General features: G+C 63.3%; 1 protein-coding gene across 1 annotated transcript; it reads left to right on the top strand.

Annotated features, from left to right (window-relative positions):
- Window positions 1-5,171: 5,171 nt before the first annotated feature.
- LOC126295018 (serine/arginine repetitive matrix protein 2-like) lies at window positions 5,172-12,096 on the top strand. The gene is made up of 3 exons (XM_049987270.1): window positions 5,172-5,951; window positions 6,017-6,809; window positions 6,893-12,096. The coding sequence occupies exons 1-3, from the start codon at window positions 5,172-5,174 to the stop codon at window positions 12,094-12,096; spliced, it is 6,777 nt and encodes a 2,258-aa protein (XP_049843227.1).
- Window positions 12,097-14,817: the final 2,721 nt, after the last annotated feature.

Genomic DNA, 14,817 nt, shown 5'->3' on the forward strand with positions numbered 1-14,817 from the left:
TGAGGCAGCTGTTCACTATCCGGGTGAGAAGCGCAACAGGCTTTCTCGGTAGGTGTTTCAATTCCGTATTGCTGATTCTATCTGTTCCAGGTGAGGTGAGTTTGCTATACTTGATAATCTTCCGAATTTCCTCCGGCGTAGTGTTAGTCGGGGCGTCCCGGATAGCTTCCCATTCCGCCTCTGTGACCTCCTCTGCACGGTGGAGTGCATCATCTCCATCCTCCGCGGGGGGCGTAGTCATCTGTTGTTGGTATGTATCCGCATACAGCTCCGCCTGCGCCAGTGGATCGTACAAGAGGCCATGGGGTCCTCGAATTGCCCTTTTGGGGGGCTGTTGCTGCGCAGACTTTTAACTATTCGCCATTCATCTTTGGTGCGTAATAGAAAGTTGTCCATTTTGAGCTCCAGTCCTGAACCTTCCGCCGGAGTTCTTGGGTTAGTATGTGGGTCTCCCGCCTATCGTCCAGATGGCAGTAACGGACCCACCATTTCCGAAACCGATTGCGCCTTGCCTTAAGTTCCTGCAGTGGTGGTGGAAACTCGTCGTAATTGACTTCTGGTTGCAGGTGTTCCGTGAGTACTCTTGTTTCGCACTGTTAATCTTCTTCGTGAGTACTGCGACGGCCACATCAATCGCTTCTCTGGTAGTAACGACCTGAGTTGGTCGCACATTGTTGTTGAGGTACGTTTGGAACTGCTGCCAGTCGTGAGTTCTTGTCGGCAGTGGGAGTTGCAAAGTAGCCCGAACACCGGTCTGTGGTCCGACGAAAGATCATCCAGCATCAGCAGATGGAGATTCGGGTTGATGTTCTTGATTATGGGGATGTCTAGAATATCAGTGTCTGGACGTAAGGTATCTTCGTCGGTTCCCATGGTCCATGGCCGGAAACATGTAAATTCTCAGCCAGTGCGAACAACATACACTCCTGGAAATGGAAAAAAGAACACATTGACACCGGTGCGTCAGACCCACCATACTTGCTCCGGATACTGCGAGAGGGCTCTACAAGCAATGATCACACACACGGCACAGCGGACACACCAGGAACCGCGGTGTAGGCCGTCGAATGGCGCTAGCTACACAGCATTTGTGCACCGCCGCCGTTAGTGTCAGCCAGTTTGCCGTGGCATACGGAGATCCATCGCAGTCTTTAACACTGGTAGCATGCCGCGACAGCGTGGACATGAACCGCATGTGCAGTTGACGGACTTTGAGCGAGGGCGTATAGTGGGCATGTGGGAGGCCGGGTGGACGTACCGCCGAATTGCTCAACACGTGGGGCGTGAGGTCTCCACAGTACATCGATGTTGTCGCCAGTGGTCAGCGGAAGGTGCACGTGCCCGTCGACCTGGGACCGGACCGCAGCGACGCACGGATGCACGCCAAGACCGTAGGATCCTACGCAGTGCCGTAGGGGACCGCACCGCCACTTCCCAGCAAATTAGGGACACTGTTGATCCTGGGGTATCGGCGAGGGCCATTCGCAACCATCTCCATGAAGCTGGGCTACGGTCCCGCACACCGTTAGGCCGTCTTCCGCTCACGCCCCAACATCGTGCAGCCCGCCTCCAGTGGTGTCGTGACAGGCGTGAATGGAGGGACGAATGGAGACGTGTCGTCTTCAGCGATGAGAGTCGCTTCTGCCTTGGTACCAATGATGGTCGTATGCGTGTTTGGCGCCGTGCAGGTGAGCGCCACAATCAGGACTGCATACGACCGAGGCACACAGGGCCAACACCCGGCATCATGGTGTGGGGAGCGATCTCCTACAATAGCCGTACACCTCTGGTGATCGTCGAGGGGACAATGAATAGTGCACGGTACATCCAAACCGTCATCGAACCCATCGTTCTACCATTCCTAGACCGGCAAGGGAACTTGCTGTTCCAACAGGACAATGCACGTCCGCATCTATCCCATGCCACCCAACGTGCTCTAGAAGGTGTAAGTCAACTACCCTGGCCAGCAAGATCTCCGGATCTGTCCCCCATTGAGCATGTTTGGGACTGGATGAAGCGTCGTCTCACGCGGTCTGCACGTCCAGCACGAACGCTGGTCCAATTGAGGCGCCAGGTGGAAATGGCATGGCAAGCCGTTCCACAGGACTACATCCAGCATCTCTACGATCGTCTCCATGGGAGAATAGCAGCCTGCATTGCTGCGAAAGGTGGATATACACTGTACTAGTGCCGACATTGTGCATGCTCTGTTGCCTGTGTCTATGTGCATGTGGTTCTGTCAGTGTGATCATGTGATGTATCTGACCCCATGAATGTGTCCATAAAGTTTCCCCTTCCTGGGACAATGAATTCACGGTGTTCTTATTTCAATTTCCAGGAGTGTATGTCCTTTTGGGTTAGTCTTACGGGAATTCCAGGCAACATGTTTACTACTAAGATCCTCTCCAAGGAGGATCTTGTCGTAACCCTCTGTAACGGCGTTATGATCTTCTGGGTTTAGGAGCTTCTTTGGGCTAAGGTAAGCCGCAATACAGGTAATGTTTCCGAGCGTCGTGTGGATTGTTACTGCCGTGGCCTCTAAAGTCTGGGGTTGGGGTAAACGTTCTTGGTGGTGACGAATACATTTTTTGATCAGAACTGCGGTCCCTCCACCCCGTTGGTCCCGTCTGTCCGTCCGGTAGATGTGCATGTTCCTCAAGCGGAGGCCGGTTGACTCGAGGAGATGTGTTTCGGAGACAAATGCTACGTCTGTCCTGTGGCGATGTAAGAAGTCCGTGAATTTCTTCAGTTTCAGGCCGGTGGCATTCCAGATGCAGAAGATAAGATTCCTCGTGTGTTGCCGTCTATCCATTGAGGGTGTTTGAAAAGCTGTCAGACGCTTTCTACAAGCGAGAGGATAGACGTCAGCTTCTGCTGGAGGGCGGTGAGTAGTTGAAGAATGTCTGTTAACCGTGGTGTAAAGGTGGTCGAGCAGGCAGATGATGTCTCCGCTGGTGTTGGCGTCAGTGGGTGGGAGTGTGTTGCTTCGGAGTAACAGCGCTGTTGTCTTGTCTGTCGTGCAGCCACTCTGGGTGACGGTTGTGGTCGAGAGGCGATTGTTTCCACAGGGAGAGGTGCCGCTTGTTGTTGGGTGGCCGGAATCGCTGCCATGGCCGAGTTCTTAACAATTACAGGCCGTTGTGGGGTCGACTTGTTTGGTGTCCTTCTAGAATATTTCTGTAGGAGTTCTTGAAATTTGGGGCAGCCACGGAAAGTCGCTGGATGTTCTTGTTCACAATTGGCGCACTTTGGGGGCGCCGTCCTAGGATGGGTACAATTCGATGATTTATGGGATCCACCGCAGCGGACGCAGCGGGCTGGCATGCTGCAGTAGTTCGCTGTATGCTCGGAACGTGGGCAATGTCGGCACTGGACTGGTCCTTCTTTACTATTATAGGCATCTATTATCACTCGTGTGTAGAGCAGGTATTTGACATCATATACCTTGTCACTGTCTTTTCCGGACGGGAGGGCGACTCGGTACACAGGTCTCGGTATCAATTGTTTCGTATTCTCGTCGCGTTCCTATTCCTTGACGGCATAGTAAAGTTGTTCTTCGGTAACTTCCGCCGGAAGGCGTTTGACAAATACTTTCAGTTCCCTGCCGTCTGGTGCCTCATGCGTAAAATACAGGGTGTTTCAAAAATGACCGGTATATTTGAAACGGCAATAAAAACTAAACGAGCAGCGATAGAAATACACCGTTTGTTGCAATATGCTTGGGACAACAGTACATTTTCAGGCGGACAAACTTTCTAAATTACAGTCGTTACAATTTTCAACAACAGATGGCGCTGCAAGTGATGTGAAAGATATAGAAGACAACGCTGTCTGTGGGTGCGCCATTCTGTACGTCGCCTTTCTGCTGTAAGCGTGTGCTGTTCACAATGTTCAAGTGTGCTGTAGACAACGTGGTTTATTCCTTAGAACAGAGGATTTTTCTGGTGTTGGAATTCCACCACCTAGAACACAGTGTTGTTGCAACGAGACCAAGTTTTCGACGGAGGTTTAATGTAACCAAAGGACCGAAAAGCGATACAATAAAGGATCTGTTTGAAAAATTTCAACGAACTGGGAACGTGACGGATGAACGTGCTGGAAAGGTAGGGCGACCGCGTACAGCAACCACAGAGGGCAACGCGCAGCTAGTGCAGCAGGTGATCCGACAGCGGCCTCGGGTTTCCGTTCACCGTGTTGCAGCTGCGGTCCAAATGACGCCAACGTCCACGTATCGTCTCGTGCGCCAGAGTTTACACCTCTATCCATACAAAATTCAAACGCGGCTGCCCCTCAGCGCCGCTATCATTGCTGCAAGAGAGACATTCGCTAACGATATAGTGCACAGGATTGATGACGGCGATATGCATGTGGGCAGCTTTTGGTTTACTGACGAAGCTTATTTTTACCTGGACGGCTTCGTCAATAAACAGAACTGGCACATATGTGGAACCGAAAAGCCCCATGTTGCAGTCCCATCATCCCTGCATCCTCAAAAAGTACTGGTCTGGGCCGCCATTTCTTCCAAAGGAATCATTGGCCCATTTTCCAGATCCGAAACGATTACTGCATCACGCTATCTGGACATTCTTCGTGAATTTGTGGCGGTACAAACTGTCTTAGATGACACTGCGAACACCTTGTGGTTTATGCAAGATGGTGCCCGGCCACATCGCATGGCCGACGTCTTTAATTTCCTGAATGAATATTTCGATGATCGTGTGATTGCTTTGGGCTATCCGCTCCATTTGTTGTGTACGAGCGTAAAGTCCCCCTCTGCGTGTGGGGAGTCGCTGTCGTTTTCTGCTGGAAAGGCCGCTGCCATCTCCGCGTCGTCGACCGTTTGGTGGGAGTGCTATGATTCGACATCTGAGTCCACAATTGGAGATGCCAGACAGTTATCCTCCTCTTGCGCTTCCCGTGAATAGCGGATAAGGCGCTGAATGTCCTTCAGCGTTTCTCTGTCCTCCTCCCGACATATGTCGAGTCTCCTGGCGGTCGTCTTGCTTGCTGCGTCCGTCGTGATGTGACGTATGGCCGACGTCCGAATACGGTTTCGTCGTGTGGTGTGTATTCTTCTGCGGTCGAATAGCGCCTGTCGATCGTCGTTCTTGACCTTCTGTCCTGCCACGAACCGGTGCCATAGCCTCGATCGTCAACTTGGCATCCGTCCCATGTGGAGCGGCCGACAGCCACGCCCAACCGACCGACCAGAGGCCGACGCGCCAGGCCCAACCGACCGACCAGCGGCCGACAGCCACGCCCAACCGACCGACCAGCGGTCGACGCGCCAGGCCCAACCGACCGACCAGCGGCCGACGCGCCAGGCCCAACCGACCGACCAGCGGCCGACGCGCCACGCCCAACCGACCGACCAGCGGCCGACGCGCCAGGCCCAAGCGACCGACCAGCGGCCGACGCGCCAGGCCCAAGCGACCGACCAGCGGCCGACGCGCCAGGCCCAAGCGACCGACCAGCGTCCAACGCGCCAGGCCCAACCGACCGACCAGCGGCCGACGCGCCAGGCCCAACCGACCGACCAGCGGCCGACGCGCCAGGCCCAACCGACCGACCAGCGGCCGACGCGCCAGGCCCAACCGACCGACCAGCGGCCGACGCGCCACGCCCAACCGACCGACCAGGGGCTGACGCGCCACGCCCAACCGCCCGACCAGCAGCCGACGCGCCAGGCCCAACCGACCGACGAGCGGCCGACGCGCCAGGCCCAACCGACCGACCAGCGGCCGACGCGCCAGGCCCAACTGACCGACCAGCGGCTGACGCGCCACGCCCAACCGACCGACCAGCGGCCGACGCGCCAGGCCCAACCGACCGACCAGCGACCGACACGCCAGGCCCAACCGACCGACCAGCGGCCGACGCGCCAGGCCCAACCGACCGAAAAGCGGCCGACGCGCCACGCCCAACCGACCGACCAGCGGCCGACGCGCCAGGCCCAACCGACCGACGAGCGGCCGACAGCCACGCCCAAGCGACCGACCAGCGTCCAACGCGCCAGGCCCAACCGACAGAGCAGCGGCCGACGCGCCAGGCCCAACCGACCGACCAGCGGCCGACGCGCCAGGCCCAACCGACCGACCAGCGGCCGACGCGCCAGGCCCAACCGACCGACCAGCGACCAACGCGCCAGGCCCAACCGACCGACCAGCGGCCGACGCGCCACGCCCAACCGACCGACCAGCGGCCGACGCGCCAGGCCCAAGCGACCGACCAGCGGCCGACGCGCCAGGCCCAAGCGACCGACCAGCGGCCGACGCGCCAGGCCCAAGCGACCGACCAGCGTCCGACGCGCCAGGCCCAACCGACCGACCAGTGGCCGACGCGCCAGGACCAACCGACCGACCAGCGGCCGACGCGCCAGGCCCAACCGACCGACCAGCGGCCGAAGCGCCAGGCCCAACCGAACGACCAGCGGCCGACGCGCCAGGCCCATCCGACCGACCAGCGTCCAACGCGCCAGGCCCAACCGACCGACCAGCGGCCGACGCGCCAGGCAAAAAGCGACGGACCAGCGTCCAACGCGCCAGGCCCAACCGACCGACCAGCGGCCGACGCGCTAGGCCCAACCGACCGACCAGCGGCCGACGCGCCAAGCCCAACCAACCGACCAGCGGCCGACGCGCCAGGCCCAACCGACCGACCATTGGCCGACGCGCCAGGCCCAACCGACCGACCATTGGCTGACGCGCCAGGCCCAACCGACCGACCAGCGGCCGACGCGCCACGCCCAACCGACCGACCAGTGGCTGACGCGCCTGGCCCAACCAACCGACCAGCGGCCGACGCGCCAGGCCCAACCGACCGACCAGCGTAAAACGTGCCAGGCCCAACCGACCGACCAGCGGCCGACAGCCACGCCCAACCGACCGACCAGCGGCCGACGCGCCAGGCCCAACCGACCGACCAGCGGCCGACGCGCCAGGCCCAACCGACCGACCAGCGGCCGACGCGCCACGCCCAACCGACCGACCAGAGGCCGACGCGCCGGGCCCAACCGACCGACCAGCGTACAACGTGCCAGGCCCAACCGACCGACCAGCGGCCGACAGCCACGCCCAACCGACCGACCAGCGGCCGACGCGCCAGGCCCAACCGACCGACCAGCGGCTGACGCGCCAGGCCCAACTGACCGACCAGCGGCCGACACGCCACGCCCAACCGACCGACCAGAGGTCGACGCGCCGGGCCCAACCGACCGACCAGCGGTCGACGCGCCAGGCCCAACCGACCGACCAGCGGCCGACGCGCCAGGCCCAAGCGACCGACCAGCGTACAACGTGCCAGGCCCAACCGACCGACCAGCGGCCGACGCGCCAGGGCCAACCGACCGACCAGCGGCCGACGCGCCAGGCCCAACCGACCGACCAGCGGCCGACGCGCCAGGCCCAACCGACCGACCAGCGGCCGACGCGCCAGGCCCAACCGACCGACCAGCGGCCGACGCGCCAGGCCCAACCGACCGACCAGCGGCCGACGCGCCAGGCCCAACCGACCGACCAGCGGCCGACGCGCCAGGCCCAACCGACCGACCAGCGGCCGACGCGCCAGGCCCAACCGACCGACCAGCAGTCGACGCGCCACGCCCAACCGACCGACCAGCGGCCGACGCGCCAGGCCCAACCGACCGACCAGCGGCCGACGCGCCAGGCCCAACCGACCGACCAGCGGCCGACGCGCCAGGCCCAACCGACCGACCAGAGGTCGACGCGCCACGCCCAACCGACCGACCAGCGGCCGACGCGCCAGGCCCAACCGACCGACCAGCGGCCGACGCGCCAGGCCCAACCGACCGACCAGCGGCCGACGCGCCAGGCCCAACCGACCGACCAGCGGCCGACGCGCCAGGCCCAACCGACCGACCAGCGGCCGACGCGCCAGGCCCAACCGACCGACCAGCGGCCGACGCGCCAGGCCCAACCGACCGACCAGCGGCCGACGCGCCAGGCCCAACCGACCGACCAGCAGTCGACGCGCCACGCCCAACCGACCGACCAGCGGCCGACGCGCCAGGCCCAACCGACCGACCAGTGGCCGACGCGCCAGGCCCAACCGACCGACCAGCGGCCGACGCGCCAGGCCCAACCGACCGACCAGCGGCCGACGCGCCAGGCCCAACCGACCGACCAGCAGTCGACGCGCCACGCCCAACCGACCGACCAGCGGCCGACGCGCCAGGCCCAACCGACCGACCAGTGGCCGACGCGCCAGGCCCAACCGACCGACCAGCGGCCGACGCGCCAGGCCCAACCGACCGACCAGCGGCCGACGCGCCAGGCCCAACCGACCGACCAGCGGCCGACGCGCCAGGCCCAACCGACCGACCAGCGGCCGACGCGCCAGGCCCAACCGACCGACCAGCAGTCGACGCGCCACGCCCAACCGACCGACCAGCGGCCGACGCGCCAGGCCCAACCGACCGACCAGCGGCCGACAGCCACGCCCAACCGACCGACCAGCGGCCGACGCGCCAGGCCCAACCGACCGACCAGCGGCCGACGCGCCAGGCCCAACCGACCGACCAGCGTAAAACGTGCCAGGCCCAACCGACCGACCAGCGGCCGACAGCCACGCCCAAGCGACCGACCAGCGGCCGACGCGCCAGGCCCAACCGACCGACCAGCAGTCGACGCGCCACGCCCAACCGACCGACCAGCGGCCGACGCGCCAGGCCCAACCGACCGACCAGCGGCCGACGCGCCAGGCCCAACCGACCGACCAGCAGTCGACGCGCCACGCCCAACCGACCGACCAGCGGCCGACGCGCCAGGCCCAACCGACCGACCAGCGGCCGACAGCCACGCCCAACCGACCGACCAGCGGCCGACGCGCCAGGCCCAACCGACCGACCAGCGGCCGACGCGCCAGGCCCAACCGACCGACCAGCAGTCGACGCGCCACGCCCAACCGACCGACCAGCGGCCGACGCGCCAGGCCCAACCGACCGACCAGTGGCCGACGCGCCAGGCCCAACCGACCGACCAGCGGCCGACGCGCCAGGCCCAACCGACCGACCAGCGGCCGACGCGCCAGGCCCAACCGACCGACCAGCAGTCGACGCGCCACGCCCAACCGACCGACCAGCGGCCGACGCGCCAGGCCCAACCGACCGACCAGTGGCCGACGCGCCAGGCCCAACCGACCGACCAGCGGCCGACGCGCCAGGCCCAACCGACCGACCAGCGGCCGACGCGCCAGGCCCAACCGACCGACCAGCGGCCGACGCGCCAGGCCCAACCGACCGACCAGCGGCCGACGCGCCAGGCCCAACCGACCGACCAGCAGTCGACGCGCCACGCCCAACCGACCGACCAGCGGCCGACGCGCCAGGCCCAACCGACCGACCAGCGGCCGACAGCCACGCCCAACCGACCGACCAGCGGCCGACGCGCCAGGCCCAACCGACCGACCAGCGGCCGACGCGCCAGGCCCAACCGACCGACCAGCGTAAAACGTGCCAGGCCCAACCGACCGACCAGCGGCCGACAGCCACGCCCAACCGACCGACCAGCGGCCGACGCGCCAGGCCCAACCGACCGACCAGCAGTCGACGCGCCACGCCCAACCGACCGACCAGCGGCCGACGCGCCAGGCCCAACCGACCGACCAGCAGTCGACGCGCCACGCCCAACCGACCGACCAGCGGCCGACGCGCCAGGCCCAACCGACCGACCAGCGGCCGACAGCCACGCCCAACCGACCGACCAGCGGCCGACGCGCCAGGCCCAACCGACCGACCAGCGGCCGACGCGCCAGGCCCAACCGACCGACCAGCGTAAAACGTGCCAGGCCCAACCGACCGACCAGCGGCCGACAGCCACGCCCAACCGACCGACCAGCGGCCGACGCGCCACGCCCAACCGACCGACCAGCGGCCGACGCGCCAGGCCCAACCGACCGACCAGCGGCCGACGCGCCAGGCCCAACCGACCGACCAGCGGCCGACGCGCCAGGCCCAACCGACCGACCAGCGGCCGACGCGCCAGGCCCAACCGACCGACCAGCGGCCGACGCGCCAGGCCCAACCGACCGACCAGCGGCCGACGCGCCAGGCCCAACCGACCGACCAGCGGCCGACGCGCCAGGCCCAACCGACCGACCAGCGGCCGACGCGCCACGCCCAACCGACCGACCAGCAGTCGACGCGCCACGCCCAACCGACCGACCAGCGGCCGACGCGCCAGGCCCAACCGACCGACCAGTGGCCGACGCGCCAGGCCCAACCGACCGACCAGCGGCCGACGCGCCAGGCCCAACCGACCGACCAGCGGCCGACGCGCCACGCCCAACCGACCGACCAGTGGCCGACGCGCCAGGCCCAACCGACCGACCAGCGGCCGACGCGCCAGGCCCAACCGACCGACCAGCGGCCGACAGCCACGCCCAACCGACCGACCAGCGGCCGACGCGCCAGGCCCAACCGACCGACCAGCGGCCGACGCGCCAGGCCCAACCGACCGACCAGCGGCCGACGCGCCAGGCCCAACCGACCGACGAGCGGCCGACGCGCCAGGCCCAACCGACCGACCAGCGGCCGACGCGCCAGGCCCAACCGACCGACCAGCGGCCGACGCGCCAGGCCCAACCGACCGACCAGCGGCCGACGCGCCAGGCCCAACCGACCGACCAGCGGCCGACAGCCACGCCCAACCGACCGACCAGTGGCCGACGCGCCAGGCCCAACCGACCGACCAGCGGCCGACGCGCCAGGCCCAACCGACCGACCAGCGGCCGACAGCCACGCCCAACCGACCGACCAGCGGCCGACGCGCCAGGCCCAACCGACCGACCAGCGGCCGACGCGCCAGGCCCAACCGACCGACCAGCGGCCGACGCGCCAGGCCCAACCGACCGACCAGCGGCCGACGCGCCAGGCCCAACCGACCGACCAGCGGCCGACAGCCACGCCCAACCGACCGACCAGCGGCCGACGCGCCAGGCCCAACCGACCGACCAGCGGCCGACGCGCCAGGCCCAACCGACCGACCAGCGGCCGACGCGCCAGGCCCAACCGACCGACCAGCGGCCGACAGCCACGCCCAACCGACCGACCAGCGGCCGACGCGCCAGGCCCAACCGACCGACCAGCGGCCGACGCGCCAGGCCCAACCGACCGACCAGCGGCCGACGCGCCAGGCCCAACCGACCGACCAGCGGCCGACGCGCCAGGCCCAACCGACCGACCAGCGGCCGACGCGCCAGGCCCAACCGACCGACCAGCGGCCGACGCGCCAGGCCCAACCGACCGACCAGCGGCCGACGCGCCAGGCCCAAGCGACCGACCAGCGTACAACGTGCCAGGCCCAACCGACCGACCAGCGGCCGACGCGCCAGGCCCAACCGACCGACCAGCGGCCGACGCGCCAGGCCCAACCGACCGACCAGCGGCCGACGCGCCAGGCCCAACCGACCGACCAGCGGCCGACAGCCACGCCCAACCGACCGACCAGCGGCCGACGCGCCAGGCCCAACCGACCGACCAGCGGCCGACGCGCCAGGCCCAACCGACCGACCAGCGGCCGACGCGCCAGGCCCAACCGACCGACCAGCGGCCGACAGCCACGCCCAACCGACCGACCAGCGGCCGACGCGCCAGGCCCAACCGACCGACCAGCGGCCGACGCGCCAGGCCCAACCGACCGACCAGCGGCCGACGCGCCAGGCCCAACCGACCGACCAGCGGCCGACGCGCCAGGCCCAACCGACCGACCAGCGGCCGACGCGCCAGGCCCAACCGACCGACCAGCGGCCGACGCGCCAGGCCCAACCGACCGACCAGCGGCCGACGCGCCAGGCCCAACCGACCGACCAGCGGCCGACGCGCCAGGCCCAACCGACCGACCAGCGGCCGACAGCCACGCCCAAGCGACCGACCAGCGGCCGACGCGCCAGGCCCAACCGACCGACCAGCGGCCGACGCGCCAGGCCCAACCGACCGACCAGCGGCCGACAGCCACGCCCAAGCGACCGACCAGCGGCCGACGCGCCAGGCCCAACCGACCGACCAGCGGCCGACGCGCCAGGCCCAACCGACCGACCAGCGGCCGACGCGCCAGGCCCAACCGACCGACCAGCAGCTGACATCGGCGCGGGCGCGCGCGCGTCGTCCTCGGTCGTCAGCATCGCGAACTCGTGTCATGATGACGAAAAAACTACAAACAACGAAACGTGTCTAGTTTGAAGAGGGAAACCAGATGGCGCTATGGTTGGCCCTCTAGATGGCGCTGCCATGGGTCAAACGGATATCATTTCTGAGAATGAATGCTGTTACAGCATTATTACCTGTATTAATGCAGTAAATGCTCAAAATGATGTCCGTCAACCTCCGCACTGGCGGAACGTTACGTTATACCACGTACTTACACGTTTGTGACTATTACAGCGCCGTCTATCACAAAGCGAAAAAAGTGGTCCAACTAAAACATTCATATTTCTTTACGTACTACACGAATATGTAATAAAAAATGGGGGTTCCTATTTTCAAAAACGCTGTTGATATATATATATATACATATATATATACACTCCTGGAAATTGAAATAAGAACACCGTGAATTCATTGTCCCAGGAAGGGGAAAATTTATTGACACATTCCTGGGGTCAGAAACATCACATGATCACACTGACAGAACCACAGGCACATAGACACAAGTAACAGAGGATGCACAATGTCGGCACTAGAACAGTGTATATCCACCTTTCGCAGCAATGCAGGCTGTTATTCTCCCATGGAGACGATCGTAGAGATGCTGGATGTAGTCCTGTGGAATGGCTTGCCATGCCATTTCCACCTGGCGCCTCAGTTGGACCAGCATTCGTGCTGGACGTGCAGACCGCGTGAGACGACACTTCATCCAGTCCCAAACATGGTCAATGGGGGACACATCCGGACATCTTGCTGGCCAGGGTAGTTGACTTACACCTTCTAGAGCAAGTTGGAACAGCAAGTTCCTTTGCCGGTCCAGGAATGGTAGAACGATGGGTTCGATGACGGTTTGGATGTACCGTGCACTATTCAGTGTCCTCTCGACGATCACCAGACGTGTACGGCCAGTGTAGGAGATCGCTCCCCACACCATGATGCCGGGTGTTGGCCCTGTGTGCCTCAGTCATATGCAGTCCTGATTGTGGCGCTCACCTGCACGGCGCCAAACACGCATACGACCATCATTTGCACCAAGGCAGAAGCGACTCTCATCGCTGAAGACGACACGTCTCCATTCGTCTCTCCATTCACGCCTGTCGCGACACCACTGGAGGCGGGCTACACGATGTTGGGGCGTGAGCGGAAGACGGCCTAACGGTGTGCGGGACCGTAGCCCAGCTTCATGGAGACGGTTGCGAATGGTCCTCGCCGATACCCCAGGAGCAACAGTGTCCCTAATTTGCTGGGAAGTGGCGGTGCGGTCCCCTGCGGCACGGCGTAGGATCCTACGGTCTTGGCGTGCATCCGTACGTCGCTGCAGTTCGGTCCCAGGTCGACGGGCACGTGCACCTTCCGCCGACCACTGGCGACAACATCGATGTACTGTGGAGACCTCACGCCCCACGTGTTGAGCAATTCGGCGGTACGTCCACCCGGCCTCCCGCATGCCCACTATACGCCCTCGCTCAAAGTCCGTCAACTGCACGTACGGTTCACTTCCACACTGTCGCGGCATGCTACCAGTGTTAAAGACTGCGATTGAGCTCCGTATGCCACGGCAAACTGGCTGACACTGACGGCGGCGGTGCATAAATGCTGCGCAGCTAGCGCCATTCGACGGCCAACACCGCGGTTCCTGGTGTGTCCGCTGTGCCGTGCATGTGATCATTGCTTGTACAGCCCTCTCGCAGTGTCCGGAGCAAGTATGGTGGGTCTGACACACCGGTGTCAATGTGTTCTTTTTTCCAGGGTGAGTCACCCAACGTTACCGGTGGATATGTTTTGTAAACCACATCAAATACTGACGAATCGATTCCACAAACGTAAGGAGAGCAGCTAGTGTAATTGGTTAATACAAACCATAAAAAATGCACGGAATTATGTTTTTTTACACAAACCTACTTTTTTTTAAAAATGGAACCTGTGGTGTCACCGCCAGACACCACACTTGCTAGGTGGTAGCCTTTAAATCGGCCGCGGTCCGTTAGTATACGTCGGACCCGCGTGTCGCCACTATCAGTGATTGCAGACCGAGCGCCGCCACACGGCAGGTCTAGAGAGACTTCCTAGCACTCGCCCCAGTTGTACAGCCGACTTTGCTAGCGATGGTTCACTGACAAATTACGCTCTCATTTTCCGAGACGATAGTTAGCATAGCCTTCAGCTACGTTATTTGCTACGACCTAGTAAGGCACCATGATCAGTTTCTATTGATATTGTAAATCATGTACCATCAACATCGACGTTCGTCACTAATGGATTAAATTTAAGTATTCCACCTGCTACGTCCGTTTTTCTCAATTCTAATTCCCTTGTCATGTTCCAGACCTCACACCAGCCTGCGTGAGCTAAATCGCGTGCATTTCGGCCTCCTTTAACAATACAGTGTTGGCTCTCCTGCGAACTACAACAGAACCCCGATAGTTTTGTTATCACATCTGAACATATAAACAAATACGTAATCAGTGCCATTTGTTGCACTGTAAAATGATAATTACATCCGGAGATATTGTAACCTAAAGTTGACGCTTGAGTAGCACTCCTCCGCTGTTCGATCGTGTGTATCGGATAGCACCGAATTGCGTAGGGATCCAAAGGGAACGGTGATGGACCTTAGGTACAGAAGAGACTGGAACAGCACATTACGTGCACATGTT

Source organism: Schistocerca gregaria, chromosome 11 (genome assembly GCF_023897955.1).
Source record: "Schistocerca gregaria isolate iqSchGreg1 chromosome 11, iqSchGreg1.2, whole genome shotgun sequence".
NCBI classification, from domain to species: domain Eukaryota; kingdom Metazoa; phylum Arthropoda; class Insecta; order Orthoptera; family Acrididae; genus Schistocerca; species Schistocerca gregaria.

What these genes read in the sequence shown, in the direction of transcription:
- LOC126295018 (XM_049987270.1), top strand. Translation starts at nt 5,172, where the DNA reads ATGTGGAGCGGCCGACAGCCACGCCCAACCGACCGACCAGAGGCCGAC. An exon ending in ACCAGCGGCCGACGCGCCAG is followed by an intron (nt 5,952 to 6,016) that starts GCCCAACCGACC and finishes CCAACGCGCCAG; the next exon opens with GCCCAACCGACAGAGCAGCG. An exon ending in ACCAGCGGCCGACGCGCCAG is followed by an intron (nt 6,810 to 6,892) that starts GCCCAACCGACC and finishes CCGACCGACCAG; the next exon opens with CGGCCGACGCGCCAGGCCCA.